This window comes from Leopardus geoffroyi, chromosome A3, assembly GCF_018350155.1.
Source record: "Leopardus geoffroyi isolate Oge1 chromosome A3, O.geoffroyi_Oge1_pat1.0, whole genome shotgun sequence".
Lineage (NCBI taxonomy): Eukaryota > Metazoa > Chordata > Mammalia > Carnivora > Felidae > Leopardus > Leopardus geoffroyi.
The window spans coordinates 118,557,635-118,578,039 of record NC_059336.1 but is presented as its reverse complement, the minus strand read 5'-3'; the positions used below and the strand labels follow the sequence as shown (position 1 = coordinate 118,578,039).

The following is a 20,405-nucleotide window of genomic DNA, read 5'->3' as shown; positions in this document are numbered from 1 at the left end:
GCAGAAGCGGCGAAAACGTCCACAGCGTGACCAGGAAGTGATTGTGACGAAAGAAAGCGGCCGAGCCAATCACAGATCAGATAGAAAGCAGGCCGGTAAGGAGGGCAGGAGAAGCCTCGGCCTTGCTTTCAGTCTTAGTTGCCGCCTGGCTTATCCTAACCACCCCCTGCAGTAGCTAGTAAACTATTCCTGACACCAGGAGGGGGTGAGGATGAGCCATGACGCTACGCCAGCCTGCCAGCAGCTCAGGGAGTTGCAATACCTGGGCCCCCTCTGCCCCATATTCTTGGGACGGACAGACGAACACACACACACACACACACACGTGGGACACATGCACTGTGGAGGGCGCGCGCACACACACGCACGCACACGAATACGCAGAGGGGCTTGATAGAGCCATCAATGAGGTCGAGTCTGGGGCCAGGGAACTCTGGGTGGGCCGGACAGAACAGCAGTATTGAAAAAAGGACACCACGGGCACAATTAGGTTTTGGCCTTTAGTCTGAAAAAGTGTTGATTGAAAGTGTACAACAGAGAGCGGGTGCAAGCGGCTGGGGGCCATGGAGCCGCCAATAAAAAAGAATGTCCTTAAATAAAGTTCACAGAGTAAAAACCAGAACCGCCAGTCTTCCCTCCAACACAACAGAGCACAGGCACAGAACCGGTGATGAGCCCCAAGGAGCAAGGAGAAGGCCAGGGAAGACAGCAGAGGCTCCCAGGCTGCTGTGTGGAGGGAGAGCCCTCTTTGGAATGGGCTGAGTAAAGCCACCCAGCTCCCCCTGCACACCTCATAACCACTGCTAAGGCTAAAGGAAAAAGACAAAACTCAGTCTCAGGTCCAGAGGGCTCAGAAAACAGTCTAGGTGGGCAGGGGTCTGGTCAACCGTTAGTCCCGCTTGGCTTTCTTCTTATTGTCACTGTTGCCATTTTCTTCAGCCCCCTCAGAAGAGAGCACCTCCTCCAGTTTCCGCTTGCCACTCTCTGGCTGAAGCTCTGCTGTGTTTCGGGGCTTGAAGCAAATGATGATGCAGGTCATGTTGTCACACCCTGTACCGTCCCCAGAAGTATCTGGTGCCAGGCACTGATCCAGCAGCTACAAAAGGGACAGGGCAGCTCAGCTTCAGGGTTTGAATACCCTCCTAGGAACCTAAGCCCCCACAAGAGGGCTGACTGTGCTGAGACAGGGTGGCAGGAGGGGAACAGGCAACAGATGTCCCAAAACAGGCCACTTGCTAGCGTAAGAGGCATGAGGATATGTTAGGAAAATGAAGGAAGGTGGAACTTTCTAGTCAGGGTTTGGCATCAGTCGGTAATTAAGGATACCTCCCAGCTCTGGTCTTAGCTCTGGTCCAAAGACAAAACCTTGGCTATGCAGACCAGACACCCTCTCCTCCTCCACCCTGGCACTCACCTCTTCCACAATGGATGACAATAACCGAAGCTCCCCATTTTCATCACGCTGACTGATCTTTGATTGAATAAAGTCTATAACTTCCTGGCTGCTCATCACATTCCTGGGGTCAAAAACAATACTCTTCTTTAGTCCCAACAAAGCAGAATAGAGGAGTGTAGAGAGAGGTGATAGCCCCCCAGGGCCAATGCAAATACCTACAAAGATATCCTTAGCTCTGCCTTAGGCTTGGGGGTTTTGACACCAAGGTGTCTGCCTAGACTCTAATTCTAGAGCAGCTTGAGAAAAGGTGCTGAATGCAGCCATTAGAGGGATGATAAAACCAAACCAGCTCAGAGACCTGTAAGAGAAGTAATGCTGCATAAAAGAGGGAATTTTAGGGCATTCCGCTGGTGCTCACCATATGCCATCACAGGCAATGACCATGAATTCGTGGTCGTCAGTGAGAGTCAGCACCTTGATGTCAGGAAGGGCTGAAATCATCTGTTCCTCAGGTGGCAAGTTCTTATTTCTCTTGTAGAAGTGGTCTCCTGAAGTAAAGGAACGGCTGGTTGATGAGTAGTTTAGGCACTCCCCACAGACCTGTGCTTAGGGCTGGTCAAGCCTTGCCATTCATTTCCCTTCTTGGCAAAGTTCCATAATCTAAGTGAACGAAAAACTGTGTTCCAGTTTTCTAGTTGCAGCCCTATTTTCAGGTTGCTAAACCTTAGGTAGGCCACTCACCTTTTTCATCATCCAAAAATGACAGCTATCTTACCTATCTCACAGAGATGTTTTAAGGACAGAGGTAATAATAGATACCAAAGTACTTGGCAAGGTACATGGGCCTATTAAGATTAAAGTTTGCTACTAGGTAGTCTGAAAGAGAGAGTAAGACCCCAGAAGTCTTTCCCATGCTTTCCTGGCCCTTACCAATGGCTCTGGAGAGGTTGAGGCCCCCGTTGACTCGCCCATCCATGGTGACCTTGCCACCAGCATTCTTGATGCGTGCTAGCTCCACTTCATCCTCTGGTTTGTGGTCATAGGACATGTCTAAAGCTTTGCCAGCCTCAGACACCACACAACGAGAGTCTCCCGCATTGGCTACAATCAACTGCTTCCCTCGTATCAGGGCCACCACCGCTGTTGTGCCGCTGTCAGAACCAGGCTTAAGAGGAAGAAAGGAAGCATCATGGGAGCTTCTGGGCACAAGCTCCTCACTGGTGCTCCCCAACCATTCACTTATGCTTTCTTCTCTCACTGGGACCACCAAGAGAGCTTTAACAAACAGGAGAGGCATGAACTTACAATCTTTCCAAAGACCAGAGCATGCTCTTTCTTTTCTGAGCTAATTTTACCCTGAAGACCTAGTTCCACTTGTAGCATAAATCCCTGCATCACCAGGACTTCAGTACTAAGGCAGCAAGGAGATCCCCTGTCACCAAATAGCAATCAGGGGAATTACATCTGCCTCTTGGCTTTTCCAGACTCATTGCTCCCCTTCCCTACACACCTCCTCTTTGCCTTCCATGCCAGGCACCATCATCTCCTCTTCTTCCTCGTCTTCTTCAGCCTCCTCAGTGTCATCCTCATCTTCCTCATTCTCTGCTTCTTCACTGCTGTAGCCATCCTCTTCCTCACTGCATTCCTGCCAGAGGGATGATCCCAGGCTGCTGAGACTGGGATGACCCCCTGCCCCCCTCCCCCCAACTTGTACTCAGAACCAAGAGCCCGGCCTGAACATGGATTCTGAGAACAATGAAAGATGCAACTATATGATCATGATAGAAAACTCCAGGGGAGGGGAGAGGGCCAGATGGGTATAACTGATATCCTAAACTGGGTTCGGAAGTCACGAATAGTAAGTCCTGCAAAAGGCCAGAGCTCTCAGCCAAAAGCACCTTTCAGGCAACATGGCCAGAAAATAAGTGGCTCAGAGAAGGAAATATCCAAATATCTAAAGTAACAATCCCTACCTTCCTGTTCTCTCTTGGAGACAGACTCTGGGGCGCCTGGGGTGGCTCAGTCGGTTAAGCATCCGACTTCAGCTCAGGTCATGATCTCACGGTTCGTGAGTTTGAGCCCTGCACTGAGCTCTGTGCTGACAGCTCAGAGCCTGGAGCCTGCTTCAGATTCTGTGTCTCCCTCTCTCTCCACCCTTCCCCTGCTCACACTATATCTGTCTCTCTCTCTCTCTCTCTCAAAAATAAACATTAAAAAAAATAATAATAATAATAAAAGACAGACTCTGAAAGGCTAGAACTAGATCTGTATGTTATAGTATCGACAAAGGAAGAGGTTAGAGGGCTAATGGTTCCTATGTTGGTGGAGATAATGAATTCAAGAAAAACCTGGAATATAGGCCTTGGGGGTTGCTGTAAAAATAGGAGAAGATGGTGGGCACCAAGCTTAGTAGAGCATGCAACTCTTGATCTTGGGGTTGTGAGTTTAAGCCCCACAGTGGGTGTAGCAATTACTTAAAAAAAGAGAGAGAGAGAGAGAGAAGGAAAGGAGTTGAAAGCTATGTATGGTAACCAAACAGGCCTTTTCTGCAAATTCAGTATCTGTCTGCTCCCACTGGCCCTTACCTCACTGTCTTCCTCTTCCTCCTCTGCCTCATCTGACTCATCCTCACTGTCCTCAAAGAACTTGGACTTAGCAATTCGAGGCAGCTTGTCAGAGGCTGAAGAGCAGGAAGGCCCAGCCTCACCAGTGGGAGTGCCAGGTTCGCCACCTTGGCCTGCCTCAGTCCCACGTTCTGAGTTGGAGGAAAGGCCTGTGTGGGCCTTGGCTGTGGGGCCATTTTCCTCTGAAGAAGTTTCCCTAGATGGGTCCTCAGGTCCGGCTTCCCCATTGAGGCCCTGGGACCCTGGTTCCTCGCCTGTCCCAGCTCCAGATTTGCTGTGGGGAGCACCCTTGTGACAGTTCTGCCCGTAGCGCGTGAGCAGCTCTTCAATAGTCATGGTAGCCTCTTCATGCAGCAGTGCAGCTTCCTCATTGTCCACTGCAGGGAAGAGGCTGAATCAGTACCCCCACACCAGACTCTTCATAGGACCAGTCCTTTTTCCTGCCTCCCAGCCTTTGCAGGCCTGAGTTCCAACTTCCCCACTCCCTGGGGTCTCAGAAGACCCCTTTGGTTTCTTCTCAGATAACGTCTGCCTGCATAGACTTCCTTTAGTCTTTGAGTTTCATCCTCTTCTTAGTCAAAGGAACACTAGTTACTATAGTTCTCTTATCACCTCTTATTTTTGAGTGATAAGTAGAAAGCTCATTATGGCTGAGGACCCAGGAAGCCCACAATGCTAGTCTTAGGCCTACAGCCCAGGCTTAAGGACTGGCTGCTGAGGCTAATGACAACTCCTGTCTAGAAAAAAAAGGTCACATAAACATTAACAGGAACCAGACAGACCCTACCACAATGACAAAATATATATAAAATGCTTACAACTATGGACACTAGGCACACAGGTTAATTTTTTCTCCCTTCATAACCTCACGTAGTGTAGCAGAACACAAGGTTCTCTAATGTGGGGACTCCCCAAGTCCCTATGAAGTCATCCTCTCTTAGAATTGACACTGAAATAATATATATTAAAGAAGAGTTCTTTAAAATGCAGATTTCCTCTCAAACAAGGGATGCCAGCAACACTCACCATCATCTTCATCAGCTACTTTTTCTTTTTCATCCTCATCCTCAGTGGGTCGCCCTGCAATCTGTGCCAACTCCTTTATGACTTCCTCAGTGGTCAGTTTGGCATCAATAGCCAAGAAGGCATCTTCTAATGCCTGGATGTAAGCAAAAGAGTATAAGGCAAGTGTCAGAAAAAGTACAGGAGGTACAAAATAAATTGCCTATATACAATCTGGGTACAAAAATGGCATGCAAGTTACAGGGTGATCTGCCATATGAGGAGACACTCACATATAAATAAAAACCAGTTCAGAGACCTGGGAATAATGAGGCAACTCTAAGAAGGCTCAAGTGAGGATAAGCTTGTTTGGGGCATAGAATTCTTTAAGAAATGCAGTAAGCAGGGGCGCCTGGGTGGCTCAGTCAGTTGGCGGCCGACTTCGGCTCAGGTCATGATCTCGCGGTCCATGAGTTCGAGCCCTGCGTCGGACTCTGTGCTGACAGCTCAGAGTCTGGAGCCTGTTTCAGATTCTGTGTCTCCCTCTCTCTGACCCTCCCCCATTCATGCTCTGTCTCTCTCTGTCTCAAAAATAAATAAACGTTAAAAAAAAAAAAAAATGCAGTAAGCAGCAGCTTACCGGCAACAAGAAAGGAAAAACCACAGGACTGGAAAATAAGGGAGAGCCTACAGAAGTAGAGAAGGAGCATTACGATAAGACAGACCTTTTGTAGCTTGCCTTCTTTGTAGGCCTTCTGATCTTTGATGATATCAGGAAGATATTTGGCACAGTACAAGGCAACTTCCTCCCCTAGGAAACAGGTAAGGTCACCCAGAGCACTGCTTCCCACATATAAAGTTATATAATATTTACATGCCATACTGGACTGAACCCCAAGGGCTGAAGAAATGAATATCTTATACAACTGAAAGACAACTTACACTTTTAATTTATACAATTTGCAAGACAACTGTTTAGGAAGTTCTGATCCAGAAAATGGATTTCACCATCAACTCTCTCAGGGCTATGTTAATATACCTTTTGTCTTTTCTTACCTGCATACTTAATTCTCAGTGGAAAAAAGACAAATTGTAATATAGGAAGAGGCTTTTCGGATTAAAACAAGGTCTGGTGAGATTATAAACCAATACAATATCCAGTTAGGAAGGTAGAATGGCAAAATAGAGAAAAACAGCACTAGGAATGGAAACGATATCTTACAACCAGAACCTTGGAAAGGAAAAGAACAAAGGACCTGTTCTTGCCCTCTAAAGTCTAGAACTAGGGTTCAAGAATGTCACCAATATGATCTGCTACCATTACCTCCATGTCCATCATAGACAGAAAACATTGCTGTCTCACTGTCCAGCTCAGGAATACAGTTGTGAGCATCCTAGGAAAAAGAGAGCATAATTAGCATTTCTCAAGATCAAAGGATGTTCTTCCTTGTGCCACCTCACTCAGGTCATGAGGATTTCCTTCACACCTTAATCTCACTAACCCTTCCCTGGCTGAACTACATGGCCTAGAAATAAGAAAGGAAACGGGATGATAAAATAAGAAAAGAAATACAGGGGAGGGAGAAAGGAAGCAAGGCAAGGGAGGGAAGTAGGGGAGGAAAGGAAGGGAGAGAAATGAATCAGTTCACTTTCTCTGCAGTCTAGCAGCCTCAGCCTAGGAGATCTCGGAGTCCAGATGGCAGAATATTTGACTGTTGGAACTCTAGACCTGACCCTTTTGGTTTGCAGCAACTATGGGAAGAACCAGAATAAAGGCTTTAAAGTCTCTTCCAGACCCATTCTATGAATCAGTGAACTTCAAGGAAGAAAATCCTAGGGAAGACAGCAAAAAGAGACCTGAGGGCATTACCAATCTGACAAGTTTCTGGGAGAATCCTAAAACAGCCTAAGAGAAAGCACTAGGAATTTGTAAAACTATATACACTTATACTGCCACTTTCCCAAAGCACCATCTAAATAAATTATTCCCTCTTCTAAGTTTAACTCACTCATGAAGTTGCCCTCAGGCTAAGCAGAGGATATATTTACAAAAGAATCTTCCCAATAAATAATATTCTTAAAACTATACTGTGCTTAGATTTTGTTAACTAAAATTTACAATGTCCCATATGATCAGCCTTCCCACCTCCTACCCCCAGATGGAAATGACATATCATTCAACACTGATGGCATAGTACACCTGAAGAGAAGTCTGCAATGGCCCTGCTGCAACAACATCATGGTTGGAAGGCTGGAACTGATCAAATTCTTCTAATCACAAAACTCTGCCACCCCAAACAAATATTCTAGTCTGTGCCATAGTTCAAGCCAAGACCACTGAACCTAGGTGAGCGTGCGCTGCAGCTTACTCTGCCCCATCTGGGAAAACAACCCCACCTCTCTTTTAGGTACTTTCTACAAACAAAAAGAATGCAATCAGCTATTTACTTTGATTGATTATCCCCGTGTAAGTCAATAGTTCTCCTCCTCTTTCTGGCATTTAAAATTTTTCTAGTTGTATCAATACTTAGGAAATCAGTGCAGTGGTTCTTCTGTTGTCCCTGAAATAAGACTATGCCTTCGTTATACAAACCTAGAAAATAAAAGCTATTGTTCTTAAGTTTATTTATTTTGAGAGAGAGAGAGAGAGAGAGGGGGCATGCGTAGGAGAGGGGCAGAGAGAGAATCCCAAGCAGGCTCTGTGCTGTCAGCACAGAGTCCGATGCGGGAGCTCAAACTCCCAAACCGTGAGATCATGACCTGAGCCGAAATCAAGAGTCGGACACTTAAGCGACTAAGCCACCCAGGCACCCTAAAAATAAAAGCTATTTTAAGGTAGTAAATGAGAGAATGGAAAAATAGCTATTTTGTATTTCCCTCTCATTGATTCCAGGAGAAAGTGTCCCAGAATCTAACGGGCTGCCATGGAGGGCACACAATGGCCTATCTAAGGTTGTCAATAACTGCCTCTGAGTCTCATCCCCAGGATCCAGAGAGCACTACCAACCACACATTATCTTCACCCTCTCCCAACCACTCCACCACCAGCCACACTGCCCTCCCTTCCGTCTAAGCCAGGGTTAGACCTTACTGAACCTACTTCTTCTCTCCATCTTTTGACCTATATGACTATCTATTGCTCCAACATCCTCCACCAGTGGTTCTCAGACTTCATTTGTTCATTCACTCATTTCTTCACCAAATATCTGACTATCCGCTATGTGCCAGGATCAGTTCTGGGTATTTGGAATATATCAGTGAATAAAATGAAGATCTGCACTTCATAAAAAACCTTACATTCTCATGAGGGAAATACACATAAACACAATAAATAGGTAAATCATATAGCATTACGATATAACACTTACAGAAAGAGGATGGTGCTATGGAATAAAGAAAAGGCAGAACGGAGGAGGACCGGGTTGGATTATAGAAAAGTGACGGGAGAACTGAATTGGCAAAGGTATGAGTATGTAAAGGCTTGCTAAAGCCATAAGAAACTATACCTCAGCAGTCACTACCTAAGTCGTGCTGTGAGTATCTAATGAGTTTTGGCAAAACAGTTGTGTCATATTGACATTGACTTTAATTCTGATGATTTTGTAGTATGGTTTGTTGGCATGGAAGTTATGCCCAGTTCTGTTTGTACACATTTAGGTAACATTAAATTAAAATTGTTTTAGTGAAATCTGGAGTTCCACAAGTATTGCTTTCCTTAAAAAAAAAAAAAAAAAAATTCATGGAAGATCTCCAAGATATTTTGTTAAATAAAGAAAACAAAGTGCAGAAGGAAAGCAAGTACAGAATGCTATATTTAGTAAACTGCTTTTGTGTAAGAGAGGGAGCATGGAATAGACATGTCTTCTCACACTGTAATACCATACGGATACACAGAAAACTAAGAAAAGCAGGTTAACTGTGGGATGGGAGCAAGACTGAGCCATGGGAATGTTTAGCTTTTTCAAAAGTAAATTAAATATTTTTAGGAGACTCAATATTTCACTGAAATTTGAGAAATTAGTCCAACTAATTCCACTTTTTTGATAGGGGAGGGAAGAGCAGTCTTCTTGTCCACTGCTTCCCAGTGGAATAGGACAATCAATCGGTCTTTCTCTGTCCTGCAATGCCACTCTAAGTCAAAGCTGCACCATCTCTTTTGAACCCACAACTCTATTCAAATTACCTTTTTGACTTCCTCATCTACTTCTCACAAAAGCATTGAAGTAGATCTAATCTCAGTGAACATACGAAAAAATACTTAACCTCAACAGCAAAGAAATGAACATTAAAAACAAGGAAATACCCTTTTGTGCAAATTAAAATAATGGAAAAGATTAATAATAACCAGTGGTAATAAGAGTGAAGTAGGGGCGCCTGGGTGGCTCAGCTGGTTGAGCGTCCGACTTCAGCTCAGGTCACGATCTCACAGTCTGTGAGTTCAAGCCTCGCATCGGGCTCTGTGCTGACAGCTCAGAGCCTGGAGCCTGCTTCGGATTCTGTGTCTCCCTCTCTCTCTGCCCCTCCCCTGCTCACGCTCTGTCTCTCTCTCTCTCAAAAATAAACATTAAAAAAAAAAAAAAAAGAGTTAAATAAAAACACATTCTCATATCCTGATCAGCAAGAATATAAATAGTACAGCCTTCCTGTAGCACAATTTGGTAATATGTATCAAAATTTCAAATGTGCATGCCCTTTGATACAGTAATTGGACTTCTAAAAGTTTATTTTATGGAAGTAATAAGACAAGGGTACAAGAATATGTATAATAATGTTCATTACAGCATTATTTATAGTAAAGAACAACTATAAACATCGAAATATCCATGGAGATTAGATTACAAGTAGTACATCCTTCCAAAAGAATACATGCAGTTATTAGAAACAAAAATGCGTTGGGGTGCCTGAGTGGCTCAGTCGGTTAAGCGTCCGACTTCAGCTCAGGTCATGATCTCACGGTTTGTGAGTTCGAGCCCCACGCCTGGCTCTGGGCTGACAGCTCAAAGCCTGGAGCCCACTTCAGATTCTGTGTCTCCCTCTGTCTGCCCCTCTGCTGCTTGCACTCTGTCTCTTGCATTGTCTCAAAAATAAATAAACGTTAGAAATAAATATGCGTTAATTTAGAAATAAGTCCACAATATACTAAGTGACAAAAAGACAGGAAAAAAAACACACACATGCTAGAAATCTGGAAGACCACATTTTGTATCAAACTGCATGGACAGTAAGAGTTGGGTAATAATTATTCTGCTTTTCTACATTTAAAATTTTTGTACAATATGCCATATTATTCCAGTTTGAATGCTTATGACAGTAAAATGAACCTATGAACTGTCTTCTGAATTGCCACGCTACAATATACCACATGATCACTGGCCAGTTATCTCTTGGTGTGCCTCCATTTTCTCTTCAATGATAGAGGAATCATCCATAGATGATGCCCAACATAGATTCACCTTATACCTTGAGGTGTCAGTTCCTAGAACCACTCCACATTACCTTCCCTTCTACTGCCTGGTGAGTCTTTGGATCTATATTATCACCTGGAACTACCTTCTCTAAGCACTTTCGTTTCCCCTTTTGCATCTCTGTTCATTGCCTCCATACCTTTACCTACCCTTGCTTTTCTTTCTCTCTGACCCTTTCTGAGCCAGAGCCAAGTATTTCAACACTGTCTCTTAGCAATCTAGAAAAACTCATCCAACCTCGTATAACCCGACCAACTGCTTTCTTTACACCTGAAATCAGAGCCACTAAGTATTGCTAGTCATAAAATGTCATGAAATCATGTTGGTTGTTTGTGCACCTACTTCCATCATTCAGCATTTTTTTAGTGTTTTGCATTGACACTTAAATATATTGACTGTAGCCAGTCATAAACCTTTCCCACACTGTTCAAGTTCTCAATGCTCTTCTTTCACTCTTAGCAGATGAGCTAACCTCTTGCTTTACTTAGATCAAGGTCACATATCAAGAACTACTTCATCATCTCTATTCTACCTCAAAATTTTTCTACAGCTTTACTTAACCTCTCCTTCACTTCTGCCTCCAAAGCAGTGTTTCTCCCCCCCCCCCCTTTTTTTTTAATTCAACAAAGCATCCATTAAACCATTTATTGGAAACTGGTTAAAATGATCTCTCTTCTTATTTTTTATTTATGTATTTATTTTTTTTAAATGATCTTTTTAGATTTACATGCTTAAACTCCTGATCTCAAAACCTTTTCCTTCAAGATCGTACTACACAGAGCAGGCAATAACCATAACAGCAACCCAAATAGCTATTTTGCAGGCTTCATTTTTCCCAACTACTGTATATAATTAAATAGTAAAAACCGTGTCAGCTTTCTTGAAAGTTCTCGTGGGTTCTGTGAAGTTCCAGTTGCCTGTTTCTATAGGATGCCTTTCTCCACTTCAAACTTAACATATATAAACAGAAACTCAGCAGTCTTCAAACACTCAGAACTTCCCCTACAGGTCTTATTTCTGTTCATGGAATCTTTCCTAGGCAACACTTAATACCAGACCTCCTTGACTTTCTGGCTCTCTTCCACCATCCATCACCAAGTCCTACTAAGTTTTCCTTCATGACTTTGTTCATGAATTACTTTACTCTTAATAGCATTTTATCTTCTCTCCTGCCTCTACTCTCTGCCCCTGTAATCCAACCTACATACATCCAGATACCAGATTATACTTCCCAATATTTTATTGCTAGAAACTTCAATGGATTCTACTGCATATCAGATTAATTCCACATAACTTACAAGCAGTTAAAGGCACTCAATCATCATTCCTACCCATCTCTATAACCTAATCTCTTACCTTTCATACCATTCCCCAAAAGAAACTACTCCACTCTTGAACTGATCACCCCAACCTAGCAAGGTAGCAAGCATGCCTCAGTCTTCCCTCTTTCTAATATCCTTCTTCTTCTCCTTCCACTTTCCTCCTTTCCTTTTGTCCCATTTTATAAACTCTCCGTAAGGTCCAGTTAGTCTTACCAGCTCTAAGAAATCTTTCTCAGTCACACCAATACTCTGATCATTCCCCTCTCTAAACTCAGAATATACTATCTTGTATTATTATCCAGCATTCCATGGTGGAAAAGAGACTCTTAGGTCCCAAACTAGATTGTAAACCAGCATGAAAGCAAAGATGGTCTTAAATGTTTTTATAGCTTAAAAAATAAATAAATAAATAAATAAATAAAAAGTCTTTACAGCTTGTGGGCCTAAAAGTAGGCTCTGCAACATCATAGGACTTCCATGTCTGTTTTTGACAGTGAGTCCCCAGTTGCCTCAGGACAAATACCTTATGGATGCCTCCTCCTTCATTTCCTACTCTAAACCCAGAGATGTATCATAAAACAATAACCACTGATAGTCTGGAGGAGATGACTCAGAACACACAGGTCACCTGAGTCAGGACTCTTAGGCCTTGCCTTACTTAAATCATGTATCACACTGAACCTTTTGACCTTCTAGACAACCAATGGATCTGTATGAATAAAAGCCTGGTTATCCTGCCTGATGTCAATCTCCTAAGGTTATAAATACATCCACAAAAGTTCCTGTTTTCGTGGATGACCAGCCATTTAGATTTATGATGCATAAATTTATCTAAATCTTTACAAACTAAGATTAAAAGGTTGAAGGTGGTTGGGAACTACATTTTTGGCTTTAAAAAGTCATGTATTACTATCTGACTTTTAAAATTATATGCATATATTACTTCAGTGCTACAGAATGAATGTTTTGTGTCTCCCTACAATTCCTATGTTGAAATGTAATCCCCAATGTGATGCTGTCTGGAGGTGGGGTGTTTGGGAGGTAATTAGGTCATGAGGGAGGAGCCCTCATGAATGAGATTAGTGCCCTTATAAAGAGACCCCAGAGAGCTCCCTTGCCTTGAAAATACATCTAGAAGGCAGCTATCTATGAACCTGAAAGTGGGTCCTCAGCAGACACCTTAGTCTTGGATTTTGCAGCAGGATCTTGAAGATGTATTTGTATATCCATGTTCACAGCAGCTTTATCCCTAACAGCTAAAAGGTAGAAACAACCTAAGTGTCCACCAACAGATGAATGGATAAAGAAAATGTGGTATACTCATACAATGGATACTATTCGGCCTTAAAAAGGAAGGACATTTTGACACACGCTATAACATGGATGAACCTTGAGGACATTATGCTAAGTGAAACAAACCAGTCACAAAATAACAAATGTGTCTTTCTATGAGGTACCTAGGATAGTCAAATTCATAGAAACCGGAAGTAGAATGGTTGCCAGGAGCTGGTGGCAAGGGGAATGGGGAGCTGTTTAACTGGTATAGAGTTTCAGTTTTGCAAGATGAAAACACTTCTGGAGACTGGTTGCCCAACAGTGTGAATACACTTAACACTACTGAACTGTACAAGTTTTAAATGGTTAAGATAATAAATTTTGTTATGTTTATTTTATCACAACTTAACATAAACACACACACACACACACACACACACACACACACACACACACACACAAACTTCCCACAAAGAAAAGCCCAGTCTCGGATGGCTTCACTGGTAAATTCTACCAGCTATTTTTAAAAGAATGATACCAACTCTTCAAAACTCTTCCAATGTATAGAAAAGGAGGCAACACTTCCCAACTCATTCTATAAGGCCAGTGTTATCCCGATACCAAAGCCACACAGACATTACAAGAAAACTACAGACTTAATATCGTAAAAGGTAGCAATACTCCTCAACTGATTCTACAGATTCAGCACGAGCCCAATCAAAATTCCAAGTGCCTTTTGCACAGAAATTGACAAGCTGATCCTAAATTCATACAGAAATACAAGGGATCCAGAAAAGAAGAAACAATAAAAAGAACAAAGTTGGAAAACTCACACTCCTTAACTTTCCTAACTTCAAAACTTAACACAAAGCAATGGTAACCAAGAGAGTGTGGTACTGGCATAATGATAAGTAGATAGATCAAAGAAACAGAATTAAGAGTCCAGAAATAAATTCCCGTTATTTGTAGTCAAATGATCTTAACAATGATGCCAAGATAATTTAATGAGGGAAAAGAATGACTTTTTAAAAAAATAGTTTATTTGTTTTTGAAGAGTGGGGGGAGCAGGCAGGGGCAGATAGAGAGGGAAAGACAGAGAATCTGAAGTAGGCTCTGTGCTGAGTCCAACAAAGGCTTGAACTCACAAACCATGGAATCATGACCTGAGCCAAAGTGGGCCACTTAACCGACTGGACCACCCCGGCACCCAAAAGAATGACCTTTTTAACAAATGATGCTGGGACAAGTATATATCCATATGCAAAAGCATGAAACTGGACCTCTTCTTTACACCATTCACAAAAATTAATCTAAAATGGATGTAAGAGCTAAAATTATAAAACTCTTAATAGAGAAACTGGACTTCATCAAAATTGAAAGTTATCGTGCTTCAAAGGACACTAACAAGAAAGCAAAAAGGCACCCCACAGAATAGGAGAAAATCATATCTGATAAGGAAATTGCATCTAAAATAAAGAACTCTTACATCTCAATAAAAAGACAACCCAATAAAAATAGACAAAGGATCTGAATAAACATTTCTCAAAAGATATATAAGTGGCAATTAAGACAAGAAAAGATGCTCAAACATAATAAGCTACCAGAGAAATACAATAACAACCACAATGAGATACCATTTCACACTCACTAAAATGGCTATAATAAAAAAGATGATAACAAGTGTAGGGAGGATGTAGAGAAATTGACACCCTCCTTCTTATATTGCTGGTAAAAATGTACAAGGGTGCAACCACTTTGCCAAAGAGTTGGGTAGGCATCTCCTCAAAATGTTAAACATGGAGTTACTGTATGATGCAGCAATTCCACTCCTAGTATATATTCAAGAGAAATAAAAATTTATTTCCACGCAAAAAAAATTGTAAATGTAAGTTCATACCATCCTTATTCATCATAGCCAAAATATGAAAATACAAATATCCATCAACTGATGAATGGATAAACAAAATGTCCACACAATGGAGTATTATTCAGTAAAAAGAATGAAGTACCGATTCATGATACAACATGGATGACTCTTAGAAATATTGTTTAGTAAAAGAAGGCAGACATAAAAGGAGACATATGCATAATTCCATTTATGTGAAATGTTAAAAATAGATAAATATAAAGAATATCATGTAAATTAGTGGTTGCTAGGGATTAGAGGAAGGGAGATACGGAGTGACTGGTAATAAATTGTTTCTTCTTGGGGTGATAAAACTGTTCTAAGATTGATAGTGGTAATGGTTGTACAACTCTGAATATATTAACCATTGAAATGTACACTTTAAATGGATATGGCATGTGAATTACATCTCAATAAGATTCTTAAAAAAGAAATCTGCATATAATTTTTTAAAGTTTATTTATTTTGAGAGAGCGTGCGTGTGCAAGTGGAGGAAGGGCAGAGAGAGGGAAAGAGAATCCCAAGCAGGATTCTCCACACTGTCAGCGTGGAGCCCCAATGTGGGGCTCAAACTCACACACTGTGAGATCATGACCTAAGCCAAAGTCGAATGCTTAACCAACTGTGCCACCCAGACACCCATATATACATTTTCAAGTACTATATATGATTAAAAGTTGATAGACTGCATCTTTGAACAGGATCTAAAGGGAAACCAAAAACTCCATTGAAATCAGTACTCCGTTTAAAGCATGTCATTACACATCAGTGATGCTTCAAGTTCAGTTCTAAAGGTTTATGCTTCCAGACAGCACAATTTTAATAACAGCTCACAATGGCAAGAACTACTGACCAGATCTATTAAACTTCCACACTCGAATTCAAAGCACAGTTCCTTACCTTACCTCTCAAAGTACAATTCCAAGATGATAACCCAACAGAGGATCAGGGTGGAGAAGCAGTAGTAACATCTGCTATGTGATTGGGCGATAGAAATAACTTATGTAAAATATTCTTGAAATCTTGAGGAATAAAATCTGATTGTAACTTCCTGTTGCTTAAGAACTTACAAAGGAATCATATAGTAGAAAACAATTTCTCCATATGCATGGATATGTATTTGATTTCATGTCATACTATCTCTGAATTGTGAAGAATAGTTACGACATGCTAATCAAATGCCCTTTTATAAAAGTTGCTTAACTGCATCCTAGACAAAGGAATTCTGATCTGGTTCAATAAATAAAAAGTGCTTTAAGATACAGAGATGAGGCACTAATCTAAGAATCAAACAATACATGTTCTTCAGCCTCAGATACCCTCTCTTAAGTGGAACCCCACAGCATTCTTGTGGTATCCCATTTTATATTTTGCCCCATTAATACAATTATTGAAACTGTCATGTAGGTATCTTAAGAATTTTCTGCTTAACACGCTCTACATTCAATTCTAGGTGACCCCTGTATGACCACTAATAAGCCAGTTTCTATATGGCAATAAACAGCTAGTCTACTCAAAAGTGTATCCTAGGTATTGATAGTGCCTTTTAAAGAAGGCAAATATATTTCACAGAATTAAAAAGAAAAAAATTTAACTCCCCATAGAAAGTAGTTTTGTCACTTCCAGAGAACCTCACAACCCAAAAGTATCCATGTCCCTTAAAACTACATCAACTCAAACTATTTTCAGATTTGATTTCTCATTAGCCACCAAAAACTCAGAGCCTTTCCAAATATATTTCTCAGGCACCCTTCCACAACCTACCTGTTAACCCCCAAAATACATACCTCAACCAGCTTGAGGATCCCTCCAAACCATGGAGAAGGAAGAAGGGAAGGGAACATCAACTGTGGTATTTTGTTTACCCCTCCTCAAAACACCCTGGTTCCACAGCAAGAGGGGCTGGAGAGAGGCAGAAAGTATAAAATGCCAGCTATTGATAGTTGCCATCCTTGCCTCAAGAGAAGGGGTAAAATAGTACTAAGACTGAATCTATTCATCAATCAGGATTTGAGCAACCTCTTGTAATGTGTATTGGCATGAAAAACTTACCTCAAAGGAATCATTAGGACCAAGCAATTAAGGTCAACATACTTAATAAACTGGTGGAATTGAGTCCTAAAGCTTAAGAGGAACAGGTGTGTACACTTTCTGAAAAGATAAGATTCACTAAGAGGCTACAGGTCATAGTTATTTTCTTGCCATAGCAAAGAAACTATGTTATACTTTGGACAGAAAGGAATCAAAGTCAGAAGGAAAACTACTGATGTAGCACAAAACTACTTGATATAGCCCCACGCAGGGCTTCAAGAGGGTCTAGTTAAGTATATTTAACCATTCAAACGAAGGTAAATTCAGAAATAGCTTAATAGGAAGATTTTAAAACCCGAACTGGTTACCTCTCAGGAAGACTAGGATCTAAGGAATAGTCTAACAAGATCTCTACAAACCAAACAGCTGGTGATGAAAAAAGTCCTTTTCTAATTACCAGAAGAGAAACCAAAAATAAAGGGAAATACCCTGCAGAGAAACAAACGGCACAGAACCACTGAGCAAACAACTTTGAAAACTAAATATCCAAACAACTCAGTTTGTAAAGAAAACTAGAAAGAAGGGTACCCCCAAAACAGAAAAACTGCAGCAGAGAAGAGAGTGGAAAACAAGGACTGAGAAACCTGCCAGAAAAGCCTTTTCACAGTAACATGAGAAGAAAGTCACCTCAAATCTTACAATATTAACAGAAAATGCCATAGAAATGGAACCTCCAGACTATCAACTAACCCAAACCCCAACCTTACATTAAGGTTTTCCTTTTGAAGCTATATCCAAATATTTCTAACACTCAGACAATTACATTTACCAAGGACCCAGTAAGCTCAATGCTGAGCACCACACTGGAATATGAACGCTATGCTTCAGGTTGACACAGACGATAACAGTGTCCAATAAGTGTCTTGAACAGTTTCATCCCACAGATTCTTTCCACCAAGAAATAAATGTCCTAACTTTTCTGGGCCTCAGTTTCTGAGCTGTAAAATGCGGGAGCCAAATTAGATGAGCTGAACCATAGGATCCCCTTCCTTCTTGAAATGTTATAGCTACTGACAGAATTGTTTAAAGTCTGCTGTGGGTATGAAAGTGGAGTCTGAGAACAAACCATTTAAGTTTATACTGTCATTCCAGAGCTAACCACAGGGAGGAGCGAGGGATTTGAAGAAATTCCCGAGGGAGACACTATTAGCCTGTTAAACTGAAGCCCACCTAGTAAGTGGATAAACCCTTAATCCCAGAAATAATTAGAGCATTTCCCTGGCCCCTCTGCCTAGCTTTCACAACACTCTTCACAAAGACATGTCTTACACATGTCTTTCTAACTTTCCTTTCTACCATGGTTTTTCCTGTTCTCCTTGTAGTGTCACATCCATTTTGCCCAATATTACTCCTTTTTATCCAGAAATTTTCCACCTTTCCCTTTTATCCAGAAGAAATTTTCTTTTCTAAGAAAAGTCAGTTCTTTACAGGTTAAAGTTCTTTATAGATTATGATGAAATGATTACAAATCAAGGAAACTATAAACTACAGTCAGCACAGGCAAATGACAATTACAGAGTAAGTTTCAGAAAAATCCCGAGGAAAAAAATATCAAGCATAATAAAAAAGTAATGATACCGAATGACAAAACTCAAGTTTTCCAAAGGTCGTAAAAGGCCCTGAAGAGAATACAAACGAGTGACAATTCTTAGGGGTCAGGGCGAGCTTCTGAAATTAACATTCGGTGCCCAGAGCCAAGTAACTAGGTGTTGAGAATTTCAAACAGACTACTTGCCTAGGCTTCCTTTCACTGTCAAACTCCTCGTCTAAAAAGGCCTCTCACATCACATATTTAAGGCGGGGGGGGGGGGGGGGGGGAGTAGTCATTCCCGTCTATTCTCTTCGTCCTCGCAAAAGTAAATGAATAAATCGTCCCTCTTTTCATCTTAACTCCCACACTACACCTCACACCGTTTATGAGCCTGGAGGGCTGGGCTGGCAGAAGAGGATGGCGCGAAGGCACGAGGAGAGGGCGGTCAGTGGGCGGAAGGTGCCTCTCCCCACATGGCCGAGCTCTCGCCGCCAAACTGGCCACCGGCACACGGTCCCCAAGCACCGGCAGTTCCCTCTCGGCCCCGGGCCCACTCTCGCTGCCGCCCGTCAAACTGCCGCCGCAGCCAAAGCTGCACGCTCCCGATAAGGACCCTTCCCTGGGGATGACCCCATCCCCCCGCTCCCTTTCTCCGTCAGGTTCCCGCCCTGCAGCGGCCCGCCTCTGGGCCTCTCCCGCCTCACCTCCATGGAGACGCGCCAGCCTTGCATGGCGGAGAAACCGTAGGGCAGCGGCAGGCGCGAGGCGCCCACCCCGTCCCCAGAGCACTTCACCGTGTTGGGTTGGGAGAGGTAGGCACCCATGGCGGCTGCTGGCCAGCGGCCTCAGGAGCAAGCGAGCGGGACGCGACCCGTGCCGGCGCCGGAGCCCCGGGGGCACGCGTGGCAGGAGCGGGCCCGGCAGTACGGCCGACACAAGGTGCCGGTGAAAGGCGCGAGGCCGGCCAGGAGGCGGTAACGGGACGGGAGCAGAGACGGAGCGGAAGCGGAAACGGCGCCGCTCCAGACCCCGCCCGGCCGGCGCGGCGCGGCACGGCGCGGCGCTGCGGGAAGTCATTTCCTTAGCAACTCGCCCCGCCCGCGGGGACAACGGCCCGCCCAACGGCCGCTCCCGCGAGACTGGCGCGGTCACGCCTACCAACGGTGGCTCAGCCTGCCCCCCGCGGTTTCGCCAGAGTTTGGCCCCCCGGAGCTGTCCCCTGCTGTCTCCCGCTATCCCCGCCCCACCTTCGCTGCCCTACCCTGGCCTGTCGCGTGTTTGTCTGAAGCTCTTTTGTGTCGGACCCGGCGCTCCGGATCCATCCTCCAGTGTGTCAGCTCCCTCTCCCCATCGCGGGCTCAGACTCCGCAAACCCGCCGGATTGGGCTCAATTAAAGTTTACTAGCATTTGCTCTGAGCGCTTGAAGTACCTGACCCGGCCTTATGAGAGTCTTTTGTGACAAAAGACAATGAAAACCTCGATTTGTAACACCATTCGAGTTAATACAATGCAGAAATGTTTGGCACAGTCTCTGCAGGGTGAGAAGAAACCGAAGGAGAGGAGACCGAGCTGTTGCTTGACGTCCTCAGGATGCCCCAGGAGTGCATTATGCGGGGGAGAAGAGAATAATGTTACAAGATTGCAGGGGTGAGAAAAGAATGTAAACTGCGTTTGGGAGGATTTTTGAGGAAGCTGACTGGTCTCTTTGGAAAGGGGTTTTAAGTAGTAATGTTACATAGAGTAGAGATGGTCGTAAGCGCCAAGATGGGTGATTTGGGCTTTACTGCTATTC

At 43.0% G+C, this 20,405-nt stretch overlaps 1 protein-coding gene across 1 annotated transcript; it reads right to left on the bottom strand.

The window, feature by feature from the left end:
- Nucleotides 1-486: 486 nt before the first annotated feature.
- Nucleotides 487-19,690, bottom strand: PPM1G (protein phosphatase, Mg2+/Mn2+ dependent 1G). Its single transcript, XM_045447355.1, has 10 exons — nucleotides 19,317-19,690; nucleotides 6,347-6,416; nucleotides 5,748-5,833; nucleotides 5,047-5,179; nucleotides 3,982-4,397; nucleotides 2,907-3,041; nucleotides 2,327-2,561; nucleotides 1,815-1,944; nucleotides 1,415-1,517; nucleotides 487-1,096 (listed from the first exon to the last, which is right to left on the bottom strand). Exons 1-10 carry the CDS (start codon nucleotides 19,434-19,436, stop codon nucleotides 890-892), a joined length of 1,635 nt encoding a protein of 544 aa, XP_045303311.1. The 5' UTR covers nucleotides 19,437-19,690; the 3' UTR covers nucleotides 487-889.
- Nucleotides 19,691-20,405: the final 715 nt, after the last annotated feature.